Source organism: Solea solea, chromosome 3 (assembly GCF_958295425.1).
Source record: "Solea solea chromosome 3, fSolSol10.1, whole genome shotgun sequence".
Taxonomy (NCBI): Eukaryota; Metazoa; Chordata; class Actinopteri; order Pleuronectiformes; family Soleidae; genus Solea; species Solea solea.
Genome location: NC_081136.1, coordinates 36,804,084 through 36,829,083, shown reverse-complemented (window position 1 = coordinate 36,829,083; position 25,000 = coordinate 36,804,084). Strand labels below are relative to the sequence as shown.

The 25,000-nt window shown below is 41.5% G+C and overlaps 1 protein-coding gene across 1 annotated transcript in view; it reads left to right on the top strand.

Moving 5' to 3' along the window:
- Nucleotides 1-25,000, top strand: part of celf2 (cugbp, Elav-like family member 2) — a 180,862-nt gene that overhangs the window by 3,480 nt on the left and 152,382 nt on the right. Inside the window, exon 2 of the mRNA XM_058623872.1 lies at nt 10,981-11,063. Coding sequence (XP_058479855.1) covers nt 10,981-11,063 — 83 coding nt within the window. The remainder of the gene's footprint in view (nt 1-10,980; nt 11,064-25,000) is intronic.

Sequence of the window (25,000 nt, the reverse complement as noted above, 5' to 3'; positions counted from 1 at the left end):
GTCCGTCCGTCCACCGCGGACAACAGAGCGAGCACACGGCAGCTCAGGGGAGAGTAGACGAGCTCAGATATCGTCACTTTTGTTTACGCTCAGTGTTACAATCAGAGTTCAAACGTGCGGGAAATTATATCTGCTATCATTCAGTACTCTGTGTGTGTGTGTCTGTGTGTGTGTGTGTGTGTGCGTGTGTGCGTGTGTGTGTGTGTGGCCGGCCTGTAGCCTTCAGGCTGCAGCTGATGATAATCTCTCGGAGGGGTCGATGTCGTGGTTGTCACGGCGATCTTCCCGGGGCTGATGTTAGCTGACGGCTGGTGTCACCATCGCTTTCCATCACTGGTCCTCTGATGGTTCTGTCTGTGTGTGTGTGTGTGTGTGTGTGACTTCGTCTCTGGGATGTTTTTTCTTTCTAAGATTATAAAATCTACGACGTCTACGTCACATGATCACGTCTTTATCTCACTGTGAGACAGACGTTTGTGAAGCACTCACTCACTCTCCCACACCAAAGTCCAGAGAGAAACGTTGTTAGTCACGTGTCTGTCGTTGGTCACGTGTCTGTCGCTGGTCGCGTGTCTGTCGTTGGTCACATGTCGTTGGTCACATGTCGTTGGTCATGTGTCTGTCGTTGGTCACATGTCGTTGGTCATGTGTCTGTCTTTGGTCAGGTGTCTGTCGCTGGTCACGTGTCTGTTGTTGGTCAAGTGTCTGTCATTGGTCACATGTCTGTCGCTGGTCACATGTCTGTCGTTGGTCACATGTCTGTCGCTGGTCACGTGTCTGTCGTTGGTGTCTGTCGCTGGTCACGTGTCTGTCGCCTGGTCACGTGTCTGTCGTTGGTGTCTGTTGCTGGTCACATGTCGTTGGTCAAGTGTCTGTCGTCAGGTCACGTGTCTGTCGTTAGTCATGTGTCGTTGGTCACATGTCGCTGGTCACGTGTCTGTCGTCGGTCACGTGTCTGTTGTTGGTCACGTGTCGTTGGTCACGTGTCGTTGGTCACGTGTTGCTGGTCACGTGTCTGTCGTTGGTCACGTGTCGTTGGTCCCGTGTCGTTGGTCACATGTCTCCTGAACAATAGAGCTGAAAACTGGCAGTACTGCAGGAATCCTCCTCTCGTCACGTGTGTTGTGAAATAGTCTTGTTAAAAAGTGACAGACCATAATATGAGCGGGAAAAAATAAATAAATAAGAAGCTGTAACACGGCTGTCACGCTCTGCAGCTGGGCCTCCTCCGAGTTTACGTCTCCAAGCTGAGAAATTAGAGTCTAATCTGGAAAACAGTGAGTGTTCTACAGGCTGTCAGCGTCTGAGACGATCTGTCATCGTTCAGCCGGGGGGGAGAGGGGGGGAGGGGGGGGGAGAGAGGGGGGAGCATATGGAGTTTCATACTTTTACATTTCTCTCTCAAATGCTTTTCTCAAACTGACTCATGTTGTTTTTATTACTTCTGACAGTAGTAAACAGCTGCTGTGTGTGTGTGTGTGTGTGTCTGCTGACGGATTTTCTGTGTGTGTACATTTTTGTACCTGTGTGTGTGTGTGTGTGTGTGTGTGTGTGTGTGCAGCCATGTCCAATTGAAATAGATTGGAGCCGTAGAGGCAGCGTAAATCTGTGTGTGTGTGTGTGTGTGTTGTAATCTCACTGCTGCTCATCTGGTTTATTTATTTAACTTCTTTTTTTTTATACATAATCAGATCAATAAGTTTTGCAGAAAATAGAAAACCCTGAAGTGAAAGACTGAGAATCTCGTCTGTTAATCCACAGAATATTCACTGTTTTATGTATGTGTGTAATCAGACGTCAGGACTGGGCAAAAACACTGAATCCGTGCAGGAAGGAAAGGGGCGGGGCTTATATAAGCGGGGCAAGGAACGTTAGAAACAACCGTGCTGATGTTTTACTGTAAGACGCTGCTGCAGTACATATGTCAGGCCTGTATGTGGCGCCGTGCACCAACCTTTTGACTTGAATCAGTAAATATTAGCAAATATCACCACGTCAACATTTCTGTGTTTGATTCTTAGACTCTCATCTTTGAAGAGAAATGCTGTGTGTGTGTGTGTGTGTGTGTGTGTGTGTGTTTGTGTGTGTGTGTGGCGTTAATAGCGAGTCCTTTGTCCTCAAAGTGCCGACACTCAGACGACACTCACCGCAGAGGCAGCGAGTCACAAGTGTCCACTTCCACGTCCACGTCCACCCACTTAGCTGCAGGACCCGCTGACACTGGTTGCTATGGATGCAGTGTGCAGCCATTTACGTGGTCGTTACCTTGACTTCATAGAAGAGCATGAGATGAGACAGCGTGACATTTGTGTTTGTGTGTAACCTTTGCCTGGATGTTAACCACAGATGAACGTGTTATTAAGAAGAACACGGTGAAACCTGACAGTGGACACACACCAGCTGACTTTAACATCACTCACGTGATTCTGGGATTTATGAGGATGAGGACGAAGGTGCAGCTTGTTGAGGGCAGTCAGTGTTTGGCTGTGAGGTCACTGCTGTGCGACCTCAGCTCGTGGTCACCGGGGTAAAACTGGACCATCCTGCTGGTGACAACTGCCTCCTCACACACACACACACACACACACACACACGTGTCCTCTTCATATGTGCATGATAAGGAGATAACAGTGAAAGGTCAATTCCATTAGACAATCTCTCTTTTTAATGTCACAGAACCTGGAAAGAGCAGCAGTGATGTGCCCTCCGCGTCGCCCCCGCGTCACACCGGCGCGCTGTTGTTTGTCGTCCTCGTGGAGTTCACCTGACGCCGCCGCTCGTTATTTCCTGTACTGATCACGAGAGGGACGTTGAGTCGGTCACGGCTGTGAACTGTTTCTGTCCATTATTGGATTGTGTGGTTTTTCAGCTTCTTCAATGTTTCTTTGCTCCATAAAAACAAAGAAATCATTCAAACTCAATCACGGATCAAGACGTTTGAGAAACATTTTCTGGACCAAACGATAACGAACGACGAGTCGAGAAAATGATCCACAGATGAATCGATGAGGAATGAACGATTCACAACGATCACAAGAAGAAAATCAATAACATTTTTTATTTAATTATTATTTCAAACAGATTCATGACGCGGGACCAGAGTCCACTCCCACGTCTCTGAAGACTCCGCCCACACTTACTCGTAGCGGTGCAATGATTTGGTTTGGAAAGCGGGAATTATGACTCCGCCCCCTGATGTGAGAATCAAAACGTGTGATGATTCTTCTGTAACGTTGTTCTGAAGTCGGGATGGTTTCAGAAACAGTGGATTGTCGTTGTGATGACTCCGCCCCCTGACGTGAGAGACGTGATGGCGTCGTCTGAAAACATCTCTGACGTTCAATCACAAACTAACTTCACGGACGTCGTCGTCTTCTGCGCCTGTCACCGCGTGGACGAGACTTTCATTCCGTGTCCTGGCAGCTCGCGTGTCGTCGTGGATGCTCGGCTGTGATTGGTTAATGTCAGCCTGAATATTCCGAGGCTAATCTCCCGTCACACACACACACACACACACACACAGAATAACCCTGCAAACACAGGTGTTTTTTCCACATTGTCTGAATGTTAATTACATGCAGAAAAGCATCTGTGCTCGTCCGCCGCTAATCCTCTTTTAATTATACGTGTCCGCACAATGACACAAGGTTTACAATAGTGATTACACTGCAGAGGAATCGGTGGGGGGGGGGGGGGGGGGGGCGGGGGCCGGGGGCCGGGGGGCGTCCGCCGAGACGACAATCATCACACGGCAAATACGAGCGCCTGTTTGTCCTCGCGGTGGCGGGCGGCGGTTTGTTTTTGCTCGATATGATTGTCCAAGTGTTTGCACAGAGTTTGAACATGTTTGCAGATTAAAGGCTCGCGCCGTTCACATGTAATCTGAGTCTGTGTCTCTTTAAGAGGCAGTGGAATAAAAGTGATGGGAATCTCACAAGGACGGCGGGATTAACGCTCTTTAATAAGTGCTGTTTGTATAGAACTCTCTCTCTCTCTATATATATGTATACATACATATATATATATATATATATGTATGTATACATATATATATATATATATATATATATATATATATATATATGTATACATACATATGTGTATATATATATGTATATATATATACATATATATATAACAGCACTTATTAAACAGCGTTAATCCCGCCGTATATGTGTAAATCTGGATGATGTTTCTCTGGACTGTAAGATCAAATATAATCTACTGCACGGAGTTAGCGCAGAGTTAGCATGGAGTTTATGATGTGTGTTATAAGATCTTAAAATAGACTTTTATTTCAGATAAAAGCCACTTTATTCTCTAAATGAAGGATATTAACGTGCGTTACAAACAATGACATCGACTTCAAACATGGTGAAATTCTGCTTTAGCACAAACGATGAGGTTTCAAATGAAAATCTAACGTAGTTTTGTAATAGTTGCGTGTGTTTTTGTGACGAGTGCGACGGCCTTTAAAAGCAGATATGATGAATGTGTGGTTTCACACACTCTCAGCGTCGAGGGACAGTCCATGAATAAAAGTGAGGTTATAAAAGCCCGTCTTTGTTGGACCTTCACAGGACCCTCTTTATCCTCCTCCATCCTTCTCTCCCTCCTTTCTCCCTCTCTCTTAGATCAAATCTTGCCCTTTTGTGTTTTTCCTCGTCCGTCCTGTCATGGTGAGGCCTCTGTGTAATATTCATGAGCTTCTGTGGGTTTTTTACCCACTCTGGCAGAGTTTGACCTCTGACCTCTGACCTCTGGCAGCACTAACCGCCACTGGCAGTGATGTCCATTAAAGGAAGAGTTCAGTGTCTTTTTGGAACGCTCGCTTTTAGCCTCTTAACGAAAGAGTCCACACCAAACCTCAGTGATTTAAGCTGCTGCTGCTGCTCCTCTGCTGCCTCGTGTGGTCACTTTGTGTCACTGAAGTCAATCTGAACAAAGGATTTCAGAGGCTGAATTGACAAAATCAGACATTTGAACTTAGTGACGGAGGCAGCAGTGGATCAACAACTCCTGTGTGTGTGTGTGTGTGTGTGTGTGTGAGATGTTAAAATCAGTGATTTTCTCTATGGGCTTTGGTGTGGGAGAGTGAGTGGTTCTCAAACTTCAGTTTCCTGTTGGAAAAGTCCGTCTCACAGTGAGATAAAGACGTGATCACGTTCTTAAAGACGTCGTAGACTTAGCGAGTCTTTTGTTTATGGTTAGGGTTTAAGGTTCTCAGCAGCAGGGGGCGCTCACACCTCTTACACCACCACGAAGCCTCTGAGCTGTAAGTGGTCTGTAAATAAAGGATTCATAGACGAGACAGGTTTGCATCTGGTCATACATCATGTGGTCATGGGATGCTGTGTGTGTGTGTGTGTGTGTGTGTGTGTGTGTGTGTGTGTGTGTGTGTGTGTGTTCCACAGCAGGACAATGGCATCCTTTAGAACTGTGTGTGTGTGAGTGAAGGCTGCATGGCTGAACACTGACTCAGTGCATTTTTTTGCCGTCTGTCTTCTCACGCAGGGAAACAGTGAGATCACACACACACACACACACACAGACACACACACACAGACACTCACACACACACAGACACACACACACACACACACACACACACACAGTGTCAGAGCGATAACTGAGCTCGTCTTTAAATAAGACTCACATGTTTCACAGCTGCTGGTTTTTATCTCACATATAATGATGATGATGATGATGATGATGATGCACCAAGTTTCCTCTTGTAAAGGAACATTCCTGCAAATCACACATTTCTTTTATTTTTGGATGAAACTTTCACTCGTTCACTCACAAACATGAATTCATTTCCTTGACTTTTCTCTCACGTCGTCTTCACTGTGGCGTCGAATGAAAGTCTCATATTTATTATTTTTGTCAGTGTTACGTCGACTTTGTGTGAATTTTAAAACGATTGCATGTTTGATTTGAATCTTCAAAAGTTAGATTTAGAGCAAAAAACGGACTGAAATCATGAGATTTTTAATGAAAATGTTTTTTTTGTGATTTTTCAGCTTCTTAAACGTGAATATTTCTCCATAAAAACAAAGAAATCATGCAACGACTCATCCGTTCATCGTCTGTCGCAGCGCTCGTGTGTTTCCTTCAGTTGTTCATAAAAGTAAAAAAGTACATGTCCATGCGTCCTTGGACAAGACACTTCAGAGACATGACCCCACCCTTGTGTATGAAAGTGTGAGTGGATATGAATGGGTGAATGGGTGAATTGCAGAAGTGTAGTGTAAAGCAGCTTTGAGTGTCCTCTGAATCTCAGTCATGGAGAGTTTCATGTTGTTCAAGGACAATAAATAAATAAATGTCTAACTTTGACGTGAAACCAGGAGAAAAGTCGTCTGAACATGTGACACTTCAATAAATCTGCAGCCTGTGTATCACTCGTTAGCGTCAGGATGAAGAACCATTCAAATAAAGAATCATAATATTAACATTCACTCAAAGTCAAACGTATGAAAAACAATGTAAAGATTACAGATTCCTGTTATTATGGGATGTATAATAATGTACAGAAACACTTTTCTCTTCAGGCTCGAAACAAACATTCTTTATGTCTTTAAGAGAAGCAGTGAGGGGGCGTCGCTCGTCACCTTTGACCCCGTTAGAAAGCAGCCAATGAGGCGACAGCCTCCAGCTGAGAAGACGAAGACGAGGAGAGAAGGATGTTTGTGTGGAGCTCTCTCTCTCTCTCTCTCTCTCTGTCTCTGTCTCTGTCTGTCTGTCTGTCTGTCTGTCTCTCTGTCTGTCTCTCTTTGTCTCAAACTTATGAACCATTTCAATTCTCTCTGCTCTGTGAAAACATCTGTCGTTGTCTGCTGTCTGTGACACATTTATAGTCCACTCCACTTTTATTCCTCTCATATCTCTCTCTCTCTCTCTCTCTCTCTCTGTCGACGCCCACATTTAGTGTATATATCCGTTTAATGTGGGATTGATTAAAAACAGGCCTAAAAATCTCCTCCTCTTCCTCGCCTTCTTCCTGTCACCAGCTGGGCCTGGCCGCAGCCCAGATTTCCCAGCATGCCTTGGGTTGTGCTGTGGCGCCGCGGTGTCCGTCACACTGAGCTCAGGTTTGTGTGTGAAGCTAAAAACTCACGTCTGATTCAACTGAGAAGAAACTGGGATTTAGACGTCCTCACCTTAACGAGACGTCCTCACCTTAACGAGACGTCCTCACCTTAACGAGACGTCCTCACCTTAACGAGATGTCCTCACCTTAACGAGACGTCCTCACCTTAACGAGACGTCCTCACCTTAACGATGTGGAAAAGCTTCAGAACATTCATGTTCTCACATGTTCACACGAACAGCGGCGGATCAGTTCAGGGGCGTGGTCACGCGTGTTTGTAGCTTCATTTGAGTTTCTATTGACGTTAAAGTCGCGATGTTTCGACTGTAAACATTAGCTTTGCTAAATCTTAGCACATAAATCCGACAGTAGCGTCACATTCACCCATGACAAGCGTTAGCTTCAGTTTAGCTTCAGAATGTTTTTCTCGTGATGCTAACAGGGACACAATCGTTCTGCTAGAAATGTTAGCTTTACAACACATTAGCTTTGCTACATGATGCTACACTGACACACACACACACAATCATCAGCGACCTGGAACAAGTTCTTCCTTCTTATTTATTTCTCATTCTGACTTGAGTGTCTGGACAAAAGTGTGTGTGTGTGTGAGTGCGTGTGTGTGTGTGTGCGTGTGTGCGTGTGCGTGTGTGTGCGTGTGTGTGTGTGTGTGTGTGTGATCACACTGGGTTCAGCACTAATGAGGCAGGTGACAGTGTGGGTCTGAGCGATGGAACAGAGAGTCAGCCGGCCGAGCTCTGCATGACAACATGGACGGAAGGGAAACTGTCCAATGACACGGACGAGGGACGGACGGACGTGAAAGTCTGCAGGAAACAGAGTTTGAGCTTCTGAAGGACACGATCAATAGTTTGGGACTGAACATGCTCCTGCTGGCGTCTATGTTGGACTTGTTTCTTGCCAAAAATACATTTTAAAAAAAGGGAAAAGAATCCGTGTTGGTGCAGGATGACTCAGAACCTGAGACTGGACCAACTGAAAATAACCAAACCAGACTCCAAACTTTTAAGAAGTCACAATTTCCCCCAGAAAACCTCGTTATTATGATGGATTTGAACTCTTTACATTATTTACTGGAGTTTTTGGACCAATATTGAAGGAAAAAGTCTGTGTTTTTACTGCATGTTGCAGCAGATCCTCTTAAAGGACAGATTTCATGACATTTACCTGGGGATTCAGTCAGTTTAAGTCATATTTATTGTGCTGTACATACCATTACGTACAACGTCATGACGTACAACGATGATGTAGCTGCATCTTGTGTATTTAAATATTCAATATTATTTACTTGACATTTATTAACACAGTTTTTATCGCCGGTCGTTTGTTTATCCTCCACCTGCAGGGGGCGCTAACGTATCACGTGACTGTTGTCCAGCACATGTCTTCATCCAGATTATGTCGCTAACGTCTTTGCTAAAACTTTTACGAGGCGTTAAACCCTGTTTTTCCTTCATTTATGTTTCGTGATGGTTGGACAGAGAATCGATGATTTCTCCCACCTCTGCCTGAGATCATGGCGCAGGTTTGTGCTCTCCAGGTGCTTTCTCCATCGTCGTTATCTGACAGAACACGTTGTAAACGCTGAGCGAGAATCAAAATAAATAATAAAAAAGCAGATGGACGGACTCCAGTTTGATATGATGGAACGTTTACACCAGGGGATATCTATGATTTACAAGACTTATCAGCAAACAGGCAGCCTTTAGTGCTGGAATGTACTCTCACACACACACACACACACACACACACACACACACACACACACACTCGGGCACCATCATTATCCTCATATCTATAAATATCAGACCTTTTTTTTTTCCTGCTCTCTTCCCTCGGCTTCCTTCTCCAGCCTCCGTCTCTGTTTGCTGTGTTTCTGGGTCACCTGCTCGTTTTCCTGCTGAGTTCCATTCACCGTTTAGTGACACACACACACACACACACACACACACACACACACACACACACAGAATGGATTATCACACTCGCTGAAAGCTTGACATAAATATTGTGTGGATACAGTACGAGTACAGAATGTTACCTTTTCATATGATATTAGCAGCAACAATATGTAATATATACATATATATGTGATATAATGTAATGTATTCAGGACTGAACGTTATAAAAATGTACATTTAAATCCGTCTCTGCTCTCGATCGACAAATGTTGTGAAAAGACGACACGTGTAAACATACATGTATATATATGTATGTATGTATGTGTATATGTATGTGTGTGTATATATATATATATATATACACACACATACATATACATGTAAATATATATAAATACATATGTACGTATACGTACATATGTATTTATATATATAAAATACATTTCTATGATGTAATATGTCAAATATTCTAATGTGTGGAGCATGAGACCCAGTGACAGTAATGCAGGGTTTCATCTGTCACTTGTGCACGATCTACATCAGGATGAATGAGTGAAATGAAGCGAGTGAAAGGTTTAAAATAAATCATTATTTTTACATTACATGTCATTTAGCAGACGCTTTTATCCAAAGCCACTTACAATAAGTGCATTTAAACATTTGTGTACAAACAAGAGTTAGAAGTAAGTAAGAGCTTCAAGTAAGCCAAACTATGACGTGCTAGTCATAAGTGCGACGTATAAGCGAGTGTTTTGTGTTTGTTTTTGTTTTTTTGTCGTCGTCTTAGTCGAGGTAGAGTCGAAAGAAATGTGTTTTCAGTCGGCAGCGGAAGATGTGGAGGCTTCCCGCTGCCGGATGTTGATGGGGAGCTGGTTCCACCATTTAGGAGCTCGGACAGTGAACAGTCTGGAGTTCTGTGAACGCCTCTGCGATCCTCTCAGTGAGGGGGCAGCACGCCTGTTTACTCATGCACAGCGGATTATTAGTATTTGACACTACTCTATATGAAACATGCAAAGAATTCACATTTTTAAAGTAAAAATCTTGTCAGTTTTTTTTTAGCTATTTCAAAATAAGAGTCTGGCTGTGTTTTTGTGTTTTACTGCTTACATTGTTGAGTGTAATCTACAGAGGAGTCAAACGTGATCACAACACGTCACAGTCAGTAAACCAGTGAATAAATAATAATAAAATAGTTTTTATCAGTGAACCTGGTTCAAATTCCTCCCATTAGTTAAAAACTCAGGATAAATTTCAGTTATGAGACAAAAATAAAGAGTTGATCTCGTCTTTTTCTCTGTTGTGCAAATGTTGATTGAACGTAGTTGTGAGGATAAAAACGGGTTAGTTTGATTTGAACGTGTGTGTGAGACGGGAGGACGGCGACTGTGTCTCTGCTGAGGTGAAAGTGAGACACGAGAAAAGTCTCTGATCACCAGATAAAGGCACCACAACAACAACAACAACAACAACAACAACAACAACAGAATTAGCACTTCAAACAAAACACACATGGATTATTAATAGAAAATAAATAAATAAAAACAGAAAAATGAGAGGGAAATAAACCGCGGGAGGACACTTCACATGTGTCCAGGTCAGAGGACATGAGACAGAAGACAAACGTCATCGTCGTCATGTGACTTTAATCTTAAATATCCTGCTGCTGTGAGCGCCCCCTGCTGCTGACAACCAGCCTCACACACACCAAACCTCATAGAGAGGATTCCTGGATTAAGGGATTATGAGTGTTTGTGTTTTATAGGTTTCAAATATTCGTGTTTTCCCTGAAGCGACTTAAATTATTATTATTAGATTATTTGAAAGTGCTGCGTACTGAAGTTTATTCTGTGTTTTTATATTAGCAAATAAACCCATTTAAACCATCCCGCTGTTTTTCCACCTCTCGTAGCGAGATGGAGATCCGATCGTTCCTCAATCTGTAAATGTTTGAATCTGTTGCAGAAACGTCGGACACTCGTCGCTCCAGAGTTCGTCGTCGTGGCTGAAAATCCCCCGAAGTTTGTGATGAAGACGAATGAACGGAGGTAAGATGAAGAAAAGTCGACGTAATGGTGTGAATAATCCAAGGCTCATGCACGCTGCTGTGAGAGTGCAGGTTCTGGCATTCATCGTGTTTATTGCTGTCGGGAAACGACGACGCGCGCCTTTAATATGTGATGAAGTGAGTGTAGCTCCGCCTCTCCGTGAGCCGGGCTGAGATCTGACCTGAGAGCCCAATATTATCAGAATATTCTCCTCATTTTTACCTCCGTTTGTTGTTTCTCTGTGGGTCTGAAATGAAAGCATGAAAGCATGAAAGTGTGTGTGAATGCATGAAGACCATCGTGTGATTGTTCCAGTCTGACGAAGATACTGTATCTACATATATGTGGTAGTTTAGTGTGGGGTAATGTGCTGTGAGCGCCCCCTGCTGCTGAGAACCAGCCTGAAACTGACCTTAAAACTGAGGGACATACTCTCACACACACACACACACACACACACTCACTCACTCACTCACACACACACACACACACACACACACACTCACTCTCCACACACACACACACACACACACTCTCACACACACACACACACACACACACACACTCACTCACACTCACTCACACACACACACACACTCACTCACTCACACACACTCAGTCACACACACACTCACACACACACACACACACACACACCGTGTATGACGAGTGTTTTCAGAATGCAGAGTCAGTCACAGATGAAGACGTCGACGCTCGGCACGAGAAACAAACGCTGAGTCTGCTGTTTTCTTCTGACAGCTCTTCACCCCTTCACCCCTCCATCCTCACCCCTCCTCATCCTCCCTCTTCCCTGATGGAAAGCACAGCCTGTAGTTGACCCCCCCTCTCTCTCACACACACACACACACACACATTAATGTGCGTTTGAAAGTGTTTGACACTTTTATTGTATCAACACTTTCAATGGTGACAATAAGAAAACGATCTGCATTTGTGTTGTTGTTGTTTTTAATAATAATCCTGGAAGTCGTGACGTTGATGAAGACGGCGTAGAAAACGCAGGATCGGCCATTTTGTTTATACGAAATTCAAAAAGGGGCATCACTGTTGAATTTACACTTGTGTATTTAACTTCAACTATAATATATATATATATATATATATATATATATATATTATAATGTATGATTATATTTTCGGCAGTTTTTGTCTGTTTTTCTTGTTTGTGCTCGAAGCCAAAGACACTTTTTCTTCCACATTGTGAACATTAAAGTTTAACGTAACCCGACCTTCATTATTGATTTAGATTTTTACAAAACACGACCGGGAGTCGCTTCATAATTCCAAAGTTTACTCGCACGCATAAAACACACACCACTTAAAAATAACTGGAAAATAAATAAGAGATATATTTATTTATTTTTTTACTTTTTACATCAAATAAAACTGAAAGTACAAGAAGACTACGGCACAGAAATAAGAATATTTATATATTAATGAGGGAAAACTCCTCATTTTTGTGTCAGTGTGTGTGTGTGTGTGTGTGTGTGTGTGTGTGTGTGTGTGTGAGGGAGGGAAGGAGGGAGGGAGGGAGATTCCTTTACAATGAGAAACAGATGATCGTGTTCTCTGTGTGTGTGTGTGAGAGAGAACATGTGTGTGTGTGTGTTTTGTCAAAACTTTATTGCTCACACATTCACTCGACGGTCTCTGCTCCACTTCTGTGACACAGAAACACAACATTTTTCTTCGCTGCAGTGAATTTTTTCACTTCCCTGCCTCCTTTCCTTTCCTAATCTCCTTCTTCCCTTACTTCCTTCCTTCCTTCCTTCCCTCGGCTGGGCCCCGCGGTGGCGTGGTGGGGTTGTGTAGAGGTGAGCGTGCGTGGGTCTCGTTGCTGTGGGACTGACGGCCGAGGAGAACCTTGTTGTTATGAAAGCAGATTGTTGGCAGAACGTTGGTTTTTCTTTATTTCATTCTTTTTCCCGCCCACTGAGAGGAAGAGGAGGAAGAGGAGGAGGAAGAATTCATCGTCTATAAAGCGCTCATGATGATGATGATGATGATGATGATGACATCACTGCCTCTCATTAACGTGTTTAGCTGCAGCTCACGACTTCTTTCTCTGCTCCAATTATTTTTGTCACGTTTTAAAAAAAAATGCATTGCATTGACTTACATTCATTTCCTGGAGACTTAATCTAACCTTAACCACAGTTACTACTGGCCTAATCCTAATCCTAATCCTAACCTTAAAACATATCTTCACTTTAGAATGTAGTCATTTATGTTGTGGGGACTTGATTTTTGTCCCCACAGGGAAGACAAGTCCCCCATAATGTGTAAACAGGTTTAGGTCCCCACAACGTTAGTAATACACACACACACACACACACGCTCGCTGAGGCAGACATGTTTCATCAAACCAGTGAACGCCGCGGCGTCTTGCCCTCACTCAGCCCCGCCTCACTGTGACCTTTGACCCGACGAGCTGAGAGCTGACACGCCCCCACTGTGTGTGTGTGTGTGTGTAAGTGATGGATGATTAAATAAAGCAGACACGATGCATTAACTGTCATTAATAACCACTGCTAACTAACGAGTGCTAACTAACATAAACATTATTATGAATGAATATAAAACATGAATATTATTATATATTCATTCTCTGGTCTTGACAACACTCAAAACTGATTGTGTTTTCACTCATTCACTCACACACTCACACACTCACACACACAGGTGCAGGGCAGTTGTCGGTGACTCCTCCCCCCCGAGGCGCGGGTCCACAGATGGGGTTTGGAGATTGTTTCCTGCTCGCGTTGAACCCGCGGGGCTTTAATTGGCCGCTGCTCCATGTGACCTGTGACCTTTCAGACACCTGAGACAGAGAGACTTTTCCATCAGGTGTTTGTTTAGTGCAGTGATTCATGTTCCTGGGTCAACATCGTCATGGTTGATTTATTTATTTATAAATGTGTTATTTTACAACCACCACGCAGAAATTCTGTTCATTATTTTATTGGAAGCTCGTTTTCCCACCCTGACCAAAAAAAGTTGGCCTTTTTCCCCACTTGACTGCCCCCTAGTTGCCAGAACAGATGCTCAGTGTTTTATTTTTGCTAACAGTAGCTAGCTCAAGATAATATTTGTATCTAAAATTAGTAAAAAAATATGCTTTTTTTTGTTTTGTAGCTTTAAACATATTTGACCTAAGATGTGACACAAAAGTGTTTATTATCAAACATAGATTTAAACATTTAAATCAAAATAGACGGTAGTAAACGACAATGAAATGATCGTGTAACAGAAGAAATACAAGATCATTTAATGATTTGAAAAAAAAAACATGTTAATTTTCTCACAGATTCACTAACATCGTGTGTGTGTGTGTGCGTGTGCGTGCGTGTGTGTGTGCGCCGTGTTCATGGACGCATGCGACTGCTAACGTTATTTTATTCATGATCTGAGTGAACGCTTTCTAAGCTTCTCACACAGAGAGAAGACGTGAAACTGAGACGGAGAGAGACAGACAGACAGACAGACAGACAGACAGACAGACAGAGAGAGAGGATACACAGGAAACAACGAGGTTAACTCTCTACAGCAGAGAGGAAGTGAAAGTGAGGGCACTTCCTGCTTAAATCCCCCCCCCCCCCCGTGACATCATCAGCCTCTGAAGAATAAAAACAATAAACTAAAGAAAAACATTTTTTAATCATTTAAAGGACATTTTGGTCGATTTGATGACTAATTATTAACAGAATGAAACAGTAATTACTCTCTCAGTTGTTTCATGGAGATAAAAAAAGATTAAATTCTCAGAATCAGTAACAATTACGTCCAAAACAACTGAACTGCATCATTAATATAAGGGTTTATTTAAGTGTAAATTAAAGTTCATTAAAGAGATTTTAGCAAAAGCAACAATTTCTACAGACCAACTTTTTTTATCGCACAAACATATTTAAATATTTATCAGTAATGACTTAACTTCAGCAGTTTATGTTTCTAGGCTCCGCCCACCCGTGCAGTGCACAGCAAACAAACAAAGCTAGCTAGTTAGCTTTAGATGGCTATAAAGAGACGTTTTTGTTTCTTCTCCAGCCAAATAAAATGAACGTGGAGCTGAAAATAAACCTATTTGACCTTTAAAATAAAGATAATATCCTGTGTGAAGGTTTTTGATACTTAAAGAACGGTAGTTTGTCGCAGTTATGAAATTTAAGGGCTACATAAAGAAAACTGTTGTCATTTCATTGCTGTTGAAACCTCTTTATAAAGTGTAGAAATGTTTGACGTCGTTCACGCTGGAGAAAAACCTGCGAGACATAAACACGAGGAGACGTCCACGCGTCCTTCGTCGTGAAAATATCTACACTTTTGTTTTATTTACACTTTATCAACACAAGAGAACGTGGACATTGTCTGTTTGTCTGTCTGTGTGGACATTTTTTTTTTGGGGTGTTTTTAGAAGAAAATCAGTGAATCGTCTGCATAGAGGTTTGTTCTCAAAGAGAAGAAACACTGTTTTAATGTGAAGAATACTTTCAACTCCACAAAAGACATTCCTTCAAAATCACTCTCCCTCTCTCCCTCCGCCCCCTCCCTCTCTCCCTCCGCCCCCTCCCTTCCTCCCTCCCTCTCAGGTGGCAGATGATTAGCTATCGATCAGCGGTTCGCACAATCGTTTGGTCGATGCTCTAATTGCCTTTTCTCTGTGTGTGGGTAACACAGGAGACCATCGACTATCAGCTAATGAGAGACCGGGGAGGGGGCGGGGTCAGGAAGGAGTCCAGCATAACTTGACGTGACGTTAGCTTTAACCCTCAACCTCCTCCGCGACTAAACTGTCTGGATGCTGCGGTTTCTACATCGCAGCTTCATTAGAGCCCACACAGTATTGACCTGGAGTCAACACACACACACACACACACGCACACACACGCACACACACACACACACACACACACACACACACACACACACACACACGCACACACACACACAAACCTTTAACTTGTGCCTCGGATAAAATTAAATCCAAGTAAATATTTGTTTTCACTTGTTTTCTGTCTGTGGCCAAAACTTTGACTTTTAATGATTGAAAGAAGTCGGAGAGAGAAAGAGAGAGTGTGTGTGTGTGTGTGTGTATGTGTGTGTGTGTGTGCGTGTGTGTGTGTGTGCGTGTGTTTGTTTCACATCAGAGTCAAACAAACACAAAGTTGATGTAGAATCTGTAGATTATTTGCTTGTTATCAGAGGTTTTTTGTTGAGAGTTAAATTCTTAACAAAACATCCATGTTTTTCTGCTCTCTGCGACATGAACATACATTTTATTTAATTTGGACTTTAACGCTTTGATATTGTAAAGAAATCAAAGATATTAAATCATAAAATGACCACGATGACTCATCAGAGATTAAATAATAATTTGCGAGGCCACAAACTGTGTTAATGTTTCCGCTTAATGATTTCTGGTCGGTTGCTCCGCCCACCACCACAGCCCACCCAATAATAATGTTTTCAAAGCAACTTCCTAAATGTCAATTTATTTTAGTTTATTTGCTTCTTTTTGACAAAGAATTTAAAAAAAAATCTGAATATTTTTAGTTTGTGTACCCGAAACTGAACAGTGTTATATTTGTACATCAGAGTTTGTGTTAGCATCAGCATTTGTGTTAGCATCGGAGTTTGTGTTAGCATCAGGTTTGTGTTAGCATCAGAGTTTGTGTTAGCATCAGAGTTTGTGTTAGCATCAGAGTTTGTGTTAGCATCAGGTTTGTGTTAGCATCAGCATTTGTGTTAGCATCGGAGTTTGTGTTAGCATCAGCATTTGTGTTAGCATCGGAGTTTGTGTTAGCATCAGAGTTTGTGTTAGCATCAGAGTTTGTGTTAGCATCAGGTTTGTGTTAGCATCAGAGTTTGTGTTAGCATCAGAGTATGTGTTAGCATTAGAGTTTGTGTTAGCTGCAAGCGAACATGAATGACAGCTGATTTATACATTTTTACACACACATACATACATACATATTAATGAGATGAACATAAAACTATATTACAATATTGTATCGCACTATTTCACATAATTTCAAAATAAAAGTGCTCATTATAGGGCCGGTTTAAATGGATGGGGGCGGTCACATCCGGTCCGTGGGCCACACGTTTGAGACCTCCGGGATAAGAGATTCTCCTTTATTACTCCCACAAAACGGCAAAAAGTAAAAGAAAGAAATTATAACAATGTAGAATATAGAAAATATGAACTCTTTTTATAATAAATAGTGTATTTGACATTTATGTCACTTTAGAAAAAGATATTTTAAATGAATTATTAGAGACATTATTTGTGTTTTTATTTAAATATGAACATTTTTCAGTCTCTGCCTCATCCTGTCATTTTCACACACACACACACACTCTGTAAGTAAGTGAGTGAGTGAGTGGGCTGCATATTGATTTTTACTGTTGAACTCGCCCTCTCTCTCTCTCTCTCTCTCTCTCTCTCTCTCTCTCTCTCTCTCTCTCTCGCCCACACAGACACAAACTGACGGAGAAGTTGATTAGCAGCAGCTCTAAATATATCCTCACCCTCCTCCTCTTCCTCTCTCTCCCTCTCACTCCCTCACCCACTCGCTCTCCCACACCGGTTCATTCGCTCGCCTGATTCGCCTGGACCTCGCTCTGCCAAGTGCTTCCTCCTCCTCCTCCTCCTCTTCCTCTTCTCTCCGTTTCCTCTTCTCTCGCTCTGAGCATTTCATTTATCAAACTCGCCGCCATCCAAGAAAGAGGGAGAGAGAAAGAGAGAGAGAGAGAGGGAGAGAGGGATGGAGGGAGAGAGGAGAGAGAGGAGAGAGAGGGAGACGTGTCCAGGTTTTTCTTTGGCTGAAAACGATAATTTAACGAATCCAAGAACGACGAGCGCTCGTCCATTTTCTGGATTAAGAAAAGTTTTAGTTTAGGATTTTTAGACGCGTGGTTTTAAGACTGTACTGACTGTGCTGTGAGCGCCCCCTACTGCTGAGAATCAGCCTGAGACACAGAGGCTCACTCTGTCATTTACTGCCAGAGGAGACGCTAATAAAGTCCATGAGAGACACTTAAACCACTCACTCTCCCTGCACCAAAGCCCAGAGAGAAAATCAGGCCTCTGCTGCCTCGTGTGGTCACTTTGTGTCACTGAGGTCAATCTGAACAAAGGAATTCAAACAATGAAGAGACAAAAGAAGACATTTGAACTTAGTGATGGAGGCAGCAGTGTGTGTGTGTGTGTGTGTGTCTCACAGTGAGATAAAGACGTGATCATGTGACGTAGATGTCGTAGACTCAAACTGACGTAGATTTTATTGTTAAAGTGGTTAAAAGCTTCTTTTCTCCTTGTTTTTCCTCTGGCAGACGGTTTTTCACTGATAATGAACTTCGGGTTTGAAGCGTGTTGACGGTGTGTCATTCCTTCACACGAGCACATCTCAAAATAACTGAACTTTAAGATTTATTTGCAGTGTGTGGGTTTAGATACAAGTCAGTGGCACACACACACACACACACACACACACACATGTTATTCCTCCATACATAAAAACCCTCCTGGCAAACTTTTCTGCTCGACTCACCTGCACTTAACCTGACTCTCTGACACGTGCATGCAGGGAAACCATGTTTATATGCAGAACTTTATTTTCCACAACTTTCACTGTAAATACATATATATATATATATATATATATATATACACACATATATATATATGTATATATATACACACATATATATTTATATATATATATATATACACACATATATATATATATATATATATATATATATATTTATTTTTTTTAAGCATGGCAGATTTTGGAAAATCAGAAAAAGTTGGCATTAAAATATGTACCAGTTATTTTGATATTTTACATGCGAGTATCTAAACATAGGGTCAGGTGTTTATTTCATCCTTAAAGAACCAAATACAATTAATTAATTATTATTCATTAATCATAATAATTGCAAACAATTTCAGTAAGTTCATTTGATTTGTCAGCTTCTTACATGACACTGTATATTAGTTTATTACTTTTTTGGACATATATATATATATATATATATATATATATATATACATATGCATATGCATACATATCTGGTTTGTGCTCACCAACAAAAAATCTACTAATGAATGTACAACATTTTTCAATTTTTTCAAGAACAGATTTCATTTTTGCTTATTTGTATGTTTCTGTGGGTGATAAAAGTTTTGTAAAATTATAAATTAACTCGGACTACACTGACCTCAGTGCATGTGTCACTCATTTACGTAGGGGGGCAAATCGCCAAAATGGACGCCAAAATTCAAATTGGCCGACTTCCTGTTGAGTTGAGGCCACGGTTACGGTCAACTAATCTGTTCGTCTTGGTCTTGGAAATTTGGTGGAACTCAATTTAGCCTCTTTCACCTTAGGCGGCACTATAGAGCCTTTGAGCAACGCAGGGGCCCGGGAACTATGCCAATATCGCCTCTATGCCAGACCTGACCTCCATGCCAAGTTTCAAGAGTTAACGCTCTCAAAAATGACCGCAAAGCCACGGATAGAATCATCTGAAGGATAACAATAGGTTCCTCGCACTAAGTCATTTGGGCCCCTGTCATTCCTGGCTCAGGCCCTGGTCCTCAGGTCCATGGTCTCAGACTTATCAGCAGTTCTCAGACGGTCCGTGTCGGACGTCAGAGCAGCAGCAGAACAGTTTGTCCAGGTTGCAGCAGTTTTTGGTGTTTTAGAAGAAGAGCAGTGAGTCGTCTGCGTAGAGGTTTGTTTTGCTGCTTCTTCTCCTGAAAGTCAAGGAGGGAAAAAACAGCCGAATTTCAGGGACGTTTCATCATCATCATCATCAAACCGTGTAGAAGGTTTTCATGTGAAGGATTCTTCAAACTCTGGTTCTTCACACAGAATGAATGCAGTTTGTCTTCAGAGCGGCTGAATTACTCGTCGTCTTCATTCAGAAGTAGAAACTTAAGCAGAACTTCTAAACGCCAGCGTTGGATCTCATTAATACGCACTAACTTAACATTTACTTCAACGTTGTGATGCTATGCGTGAGTTAGCATAAAGAACAGCTTACATATGCACGTCATCCATTTAAATTAGTTTATATTTAGTTTTCTTGTTATATTTTATTATTTTGTCTCTGGAAGGTTGTTCTTTTTTTCAAATGTTTTATTATTTTAGATAATTATGAACAGGAAACAAACAAACAAGCATACATATGAACGAGTATGGAAGGTTGTTCTTAAGTGTAAATACAATGTTTTTTTTATTATTTATAATAACGTTGCATGAACAAAAATAAACATACAAATAATTCACAGCGACAATATTATCTTTTCTACTAAAGCTGATGTTTCTTCAGTAGTTATTGTCACAGTGACACACACACACACACACACCATGTCTATTTTCCCAGAATCCTTAGCCTTTTTGCCTCGTCTGTGTCGGACCGCACCTCGAAAGATCCTTGGCTTTGTGAAGCACTTTGTGTTTTTGAATTAAACTTCATTTGCAAAAGCTTTTTCCATTAAAATCAGCAGCAGGAAACAAAGTGTTAAAGTTTCAGGTTTTTTTAAAACCAAAACGAGTATTTGAGCCTTTTTAATTTGTATACCCTAAGATTAAACACACACACACAGATGAAGGTCAGAGGACACGTTGTTTGTTCTGCATCTTTTTCTATCGTCTTATTGTTTATAGTTTTCTATATTGTGTCACGTTTATTATTATTTGTCTTTGCTGTCGTCGCTGCAGGACAAACACAGCTGACGTCCTCGCCGTTTTCTGTCTCTGATTTAAATCTCATTTTCCGTCTCGTGCAGATTTAGCGAACACTGCGAGTGTCGAGCAGCGAACCAAAAAAAAAAAAAAAGGGAAGTTTCTCATAATGGCAGCGTTTTTCAGACAATGAGCGCGTGGGAGTTTGGCTTTAGGCGTATTTGACAGGATCAAATGACTTCCACAGAAAAGAGAATTCTGTCGTTTATGAAATAATCCCTCTTTACTTATTTCATCCGCATCCTCTCCTCTGCTTATTTTTCCTTTTTCCCACTCGCCTCCATCACCCCCTCCTCCTCCTCCTCCTCCTCCTCCTCCTCCTCTTCCTCCTCTTAAATGGATGGAGGTAAAACAGGAATCTATATTCAGTGGGTGGTTTTCAAAGACACACACGGACTTTGTTTGGATTTGAAACGCACGTCACATCTGCATGATGACATAAACCTCAAGGCTCGTTCTCACATCTGCATGATTTAGTCAAATAAAGAAGCTGGGGGAGGAGGGGGGAGGAGGGGGAGGTGCTTATCACACATGTCCGATTGTGACACTGAAAAGAGTCCAAGTGAGTTTGTCTTCTTTAAATCCTTTGACGGTTAATGAGGTCGCCGAGTTCAAACACACAGTGACGGTGCAGCGAGTTTATTTATATCGCTTTAAAAGACGCGAGTGTTAATCCACATGTTAGCACTTTCCGCTAACTTTGTGTGACTCGACACATCTGTTCACCGCTGAAGACGTGAACAACACAAATAACACTTTGACTTCTCTCCGTTACGTCGTCTGCCGCACGCTTATTACTCTGTTATTTCACTCATTCACTTTCATTCTTTATGTTCATCTACAAAACTGAAAGAAACAAATCTTTCCGATCATAAATGAGTAAATACTGTAAACTGGTGAGAAGAATCTTGTGTGAAAATCCGCTTCTTTCAAAAGTGACACGAAGTTTCTGTTGAAGTAAAACAAGTTTGTTGATTTGACGTCGCTGAGGTTTGAGTTTGGCGTCAGTGTTTCTCAGAGAATCCTCGAGGATGTCATTTGTAGAATAATTGTGATAAAGTTATTGTTTACAGAGTTTGTTCACTTTAGTTTTTCGAAGCATCTCTTTCACCTGTGATGTCATAGTGATGAGTGTCATAATCATAGTGTGTGTCTGTGGGTCAGAAACCAACGATATTTGGTCTGTGGTTCGACTCTTTGCAGACGACGTCGCTCTCTGTGTTACTGTGTGACAATATTTGCTCAAAGAACTTGAAAACAAATGTTGACGTAAAAACTATTTCATTCAAATGTTAAATTCAGTCGTTTTTATTCGTGCACAGAAGGAAAAACCTCACATTAAACTGTAAGCGGATACATTTCTGTTTAAGTCTGCTCTCAAACAGCCGTCCACTTACCTGTCATTCATTATATTTCACAGTATTTCAGAACTAGGTCACTTCACCAATGATGACGTTCAATCGTTTATTTTTCGTGGATACAAAATTCCCAGCGTTTTACAGGAAACTGAGTTTTTGGAGCTGAGTTTAAAGAAAAGCTTGTGCATGTGCATGTGCAGGATTTCTTCACTTCATCCTCGCTAACCTTTACGTCTCAAACTGAGAAGACTTTTTCTTTATTACACAATGAATTATGTTAGATGTAAGATAATAATTAAAGTCTTCCGCTCCATTTTCCTCACCTTTTCTGTGCACTTTTATATACAAGTGTGTGTATATATATATATATATATATATATATATATATATATATATATATATATATATATATATATGTACAGACGCAGCGGCGCCCCCTCCTGTGAGACGTCAGACCTGCCAACGTGATTATCGCGCAGAAATTAAAAAGCATACACAAGCTGGGTTTGATCTCTGTGATTGTGTGAGCGGTGTTGAAGCGGTGAGGAGACAGAAATAGAGACAGAGGAAGAAGATGGTGTCATCTCTCCCCCTCTCTCTCTCTCTCTCTCTCTCTCTCTCTCCATCCTCCTCCTCCTCCTCCTCCTCCTCACTGAAGCAGATGTCCAATTGAGTCTATTTAAAGCCGCCGCAGCACGGCTGCTGTTGCTGAGAGAATGTTGTGGCTGTAGCTTTGTGTTAGCGTTAGCGTCTCATTCCCACAGTGGACTCTCGGCTCCCGCGTCACGTGTGCGTCACGTGTGCGGCGGAGCTCGCTGTTTGTGCAGCGTTGGTTTAAGTTTCTGAAACCCTGGCTCAGGTGCGGTCCTTGGTTTGACATCAAATTCAAGGACTTTCCAGGATTGATTTCCTCAAATTCATGGCCTAAATGTGCTGACATAGTTTAAGACGGGAGGACAACAAGAGCTTTTCTTCGTCCACGTTTATTGATGTGAAGAAGCTCTGCACGTGGACAAGTGATTGTCCTCTGGTCAAAGTCTGTCTTTGTCTTTTGTCTTTGGTGAGACAGAGACGTCACGTTGTCTTTTTCTCTCTCTTTCTTAACTTTACTCGCTCATTGTTCTGCACGTCAGAGTGGACAGTGTCCACAGCTCCGCTAATAACTCGAACTATCAACCCATGTCTGTTTAGGGACATTACGGCCTTGAACGTAGATGAAAATGTCTCCGTATGCGTTTGAATCAAGCGACAACAATCAGGTCAACGACTGATGCAGAACGACCAGTTTTCTCACAGGTCGACGGTTAGTTTCTCCCGGGGGAACTCTGTGGCGCAAGTGGCTAAAAACGTTTTTAAAAAACGATTGCTGTGATTGGTTGACTTTGTTTTAGGAAGATTCTGTAGTCGGGCAAACAGCCGAGCTGAGCCGATACTAAAATTCCAAAATCTACTTGATTCAAAAATCTACTTAATTCCAAAATCTACTTATAATTCCAAAATCTACTTAATTCCAAAATCTACTTTTTCCAAAATCTACTTATTATTTCAAAATATACTTATAATTCCAAAATCTACTTAATTCAAAAATCTACTTTTTCAAAAATCTACTTATAATTCCAAAATCTACTTAATTCAAAAATCTACCTTTTCCAAAATCTACTTAATTCAAAACTCTCTTTTTTCCAAAATCTACTTAATTCAAAAATCTACTTTTTCCAAAATCTACTTAATTCAAAAATCTGCTTTTTCCAAAATCTACTTATTATTCCAAAATCTACTTATTATTCCAAAATCTACTTAATTCAAAAATCTATTTAATTCAAAAATCTACTTATTCCAAAATCTACTTATAATTGCAAAATCTACTTAATTCCAGAATCTACTTTTTCCAAAATCTACTTAATTCAAAAATCTACTTTTTCCAAAATCAACTTAATTCAAAAATCTACTTTTTCCAAAATCTACTTATTATTCCAAAATCTATTAAATTCAAAAATCTATTTAATTCATAAATCTACTTATTCCAAAATCTACTTATACACCACAGTGCTGACTCCGCCCACTTTGAGGAGGAGCTATGAAGTGACTGACACTAAACTGAGTGGAGTTAATGTTTTGTGCTGATATTTACGATTCGAAACAAAAGTACGTAACGTCTGTTTCCAGGGCAACTCACTCTCATTGGTTATTGCGTGGTTCTGGTCCCGCCCCCAATCACCGTTAAGTCGTGGGTATTGAACTCAGGAAGAGTAAAAATAATAATCTGTCTTAATCTGGGGCGGGGCTTTAAACACTGTCGTTCTTTTGTTTTTTCAGTGGGTTCCTTTTCATCTCAAACATAATTTAGAAATAAAACGTTGTCATATTGGTCTTTACCATTTCCACCTGTAGGGGGAACCAGAGAGCAAATGTGTTACTTTAGGTGAAGCTGAGTGAAAATATCTGAACGTTGAAGATGTCGAAAAAAGATCAAAGTTAGAAACTGCTCCTGCTCCTGCTCCTGCTCCTGCTCCTGCTCCTCCTGCTCCTCCTCATCCTCCGTCAGGGTCTCATCTGTGTTTTGTGGCGTCTCATCGTTCCTCTGACGGCGGTGACGCTGCTGCTGCTGCTGCTGCTGCTGCTGCTGCTGCTGCTGCTGAAATGTCCAGAGGACAGAAAAAAACCAGGCAGACAAAAAAAAGAACAAACACTTATCAACAGGAAGTGATGTCGCTGTCACAGGAAGTCCAGACTCTGTGTGATGAAATGTGACTTCTTTGAATTTACTGTAAACTAGTGGTGAGGATTAACTAAACTTCAG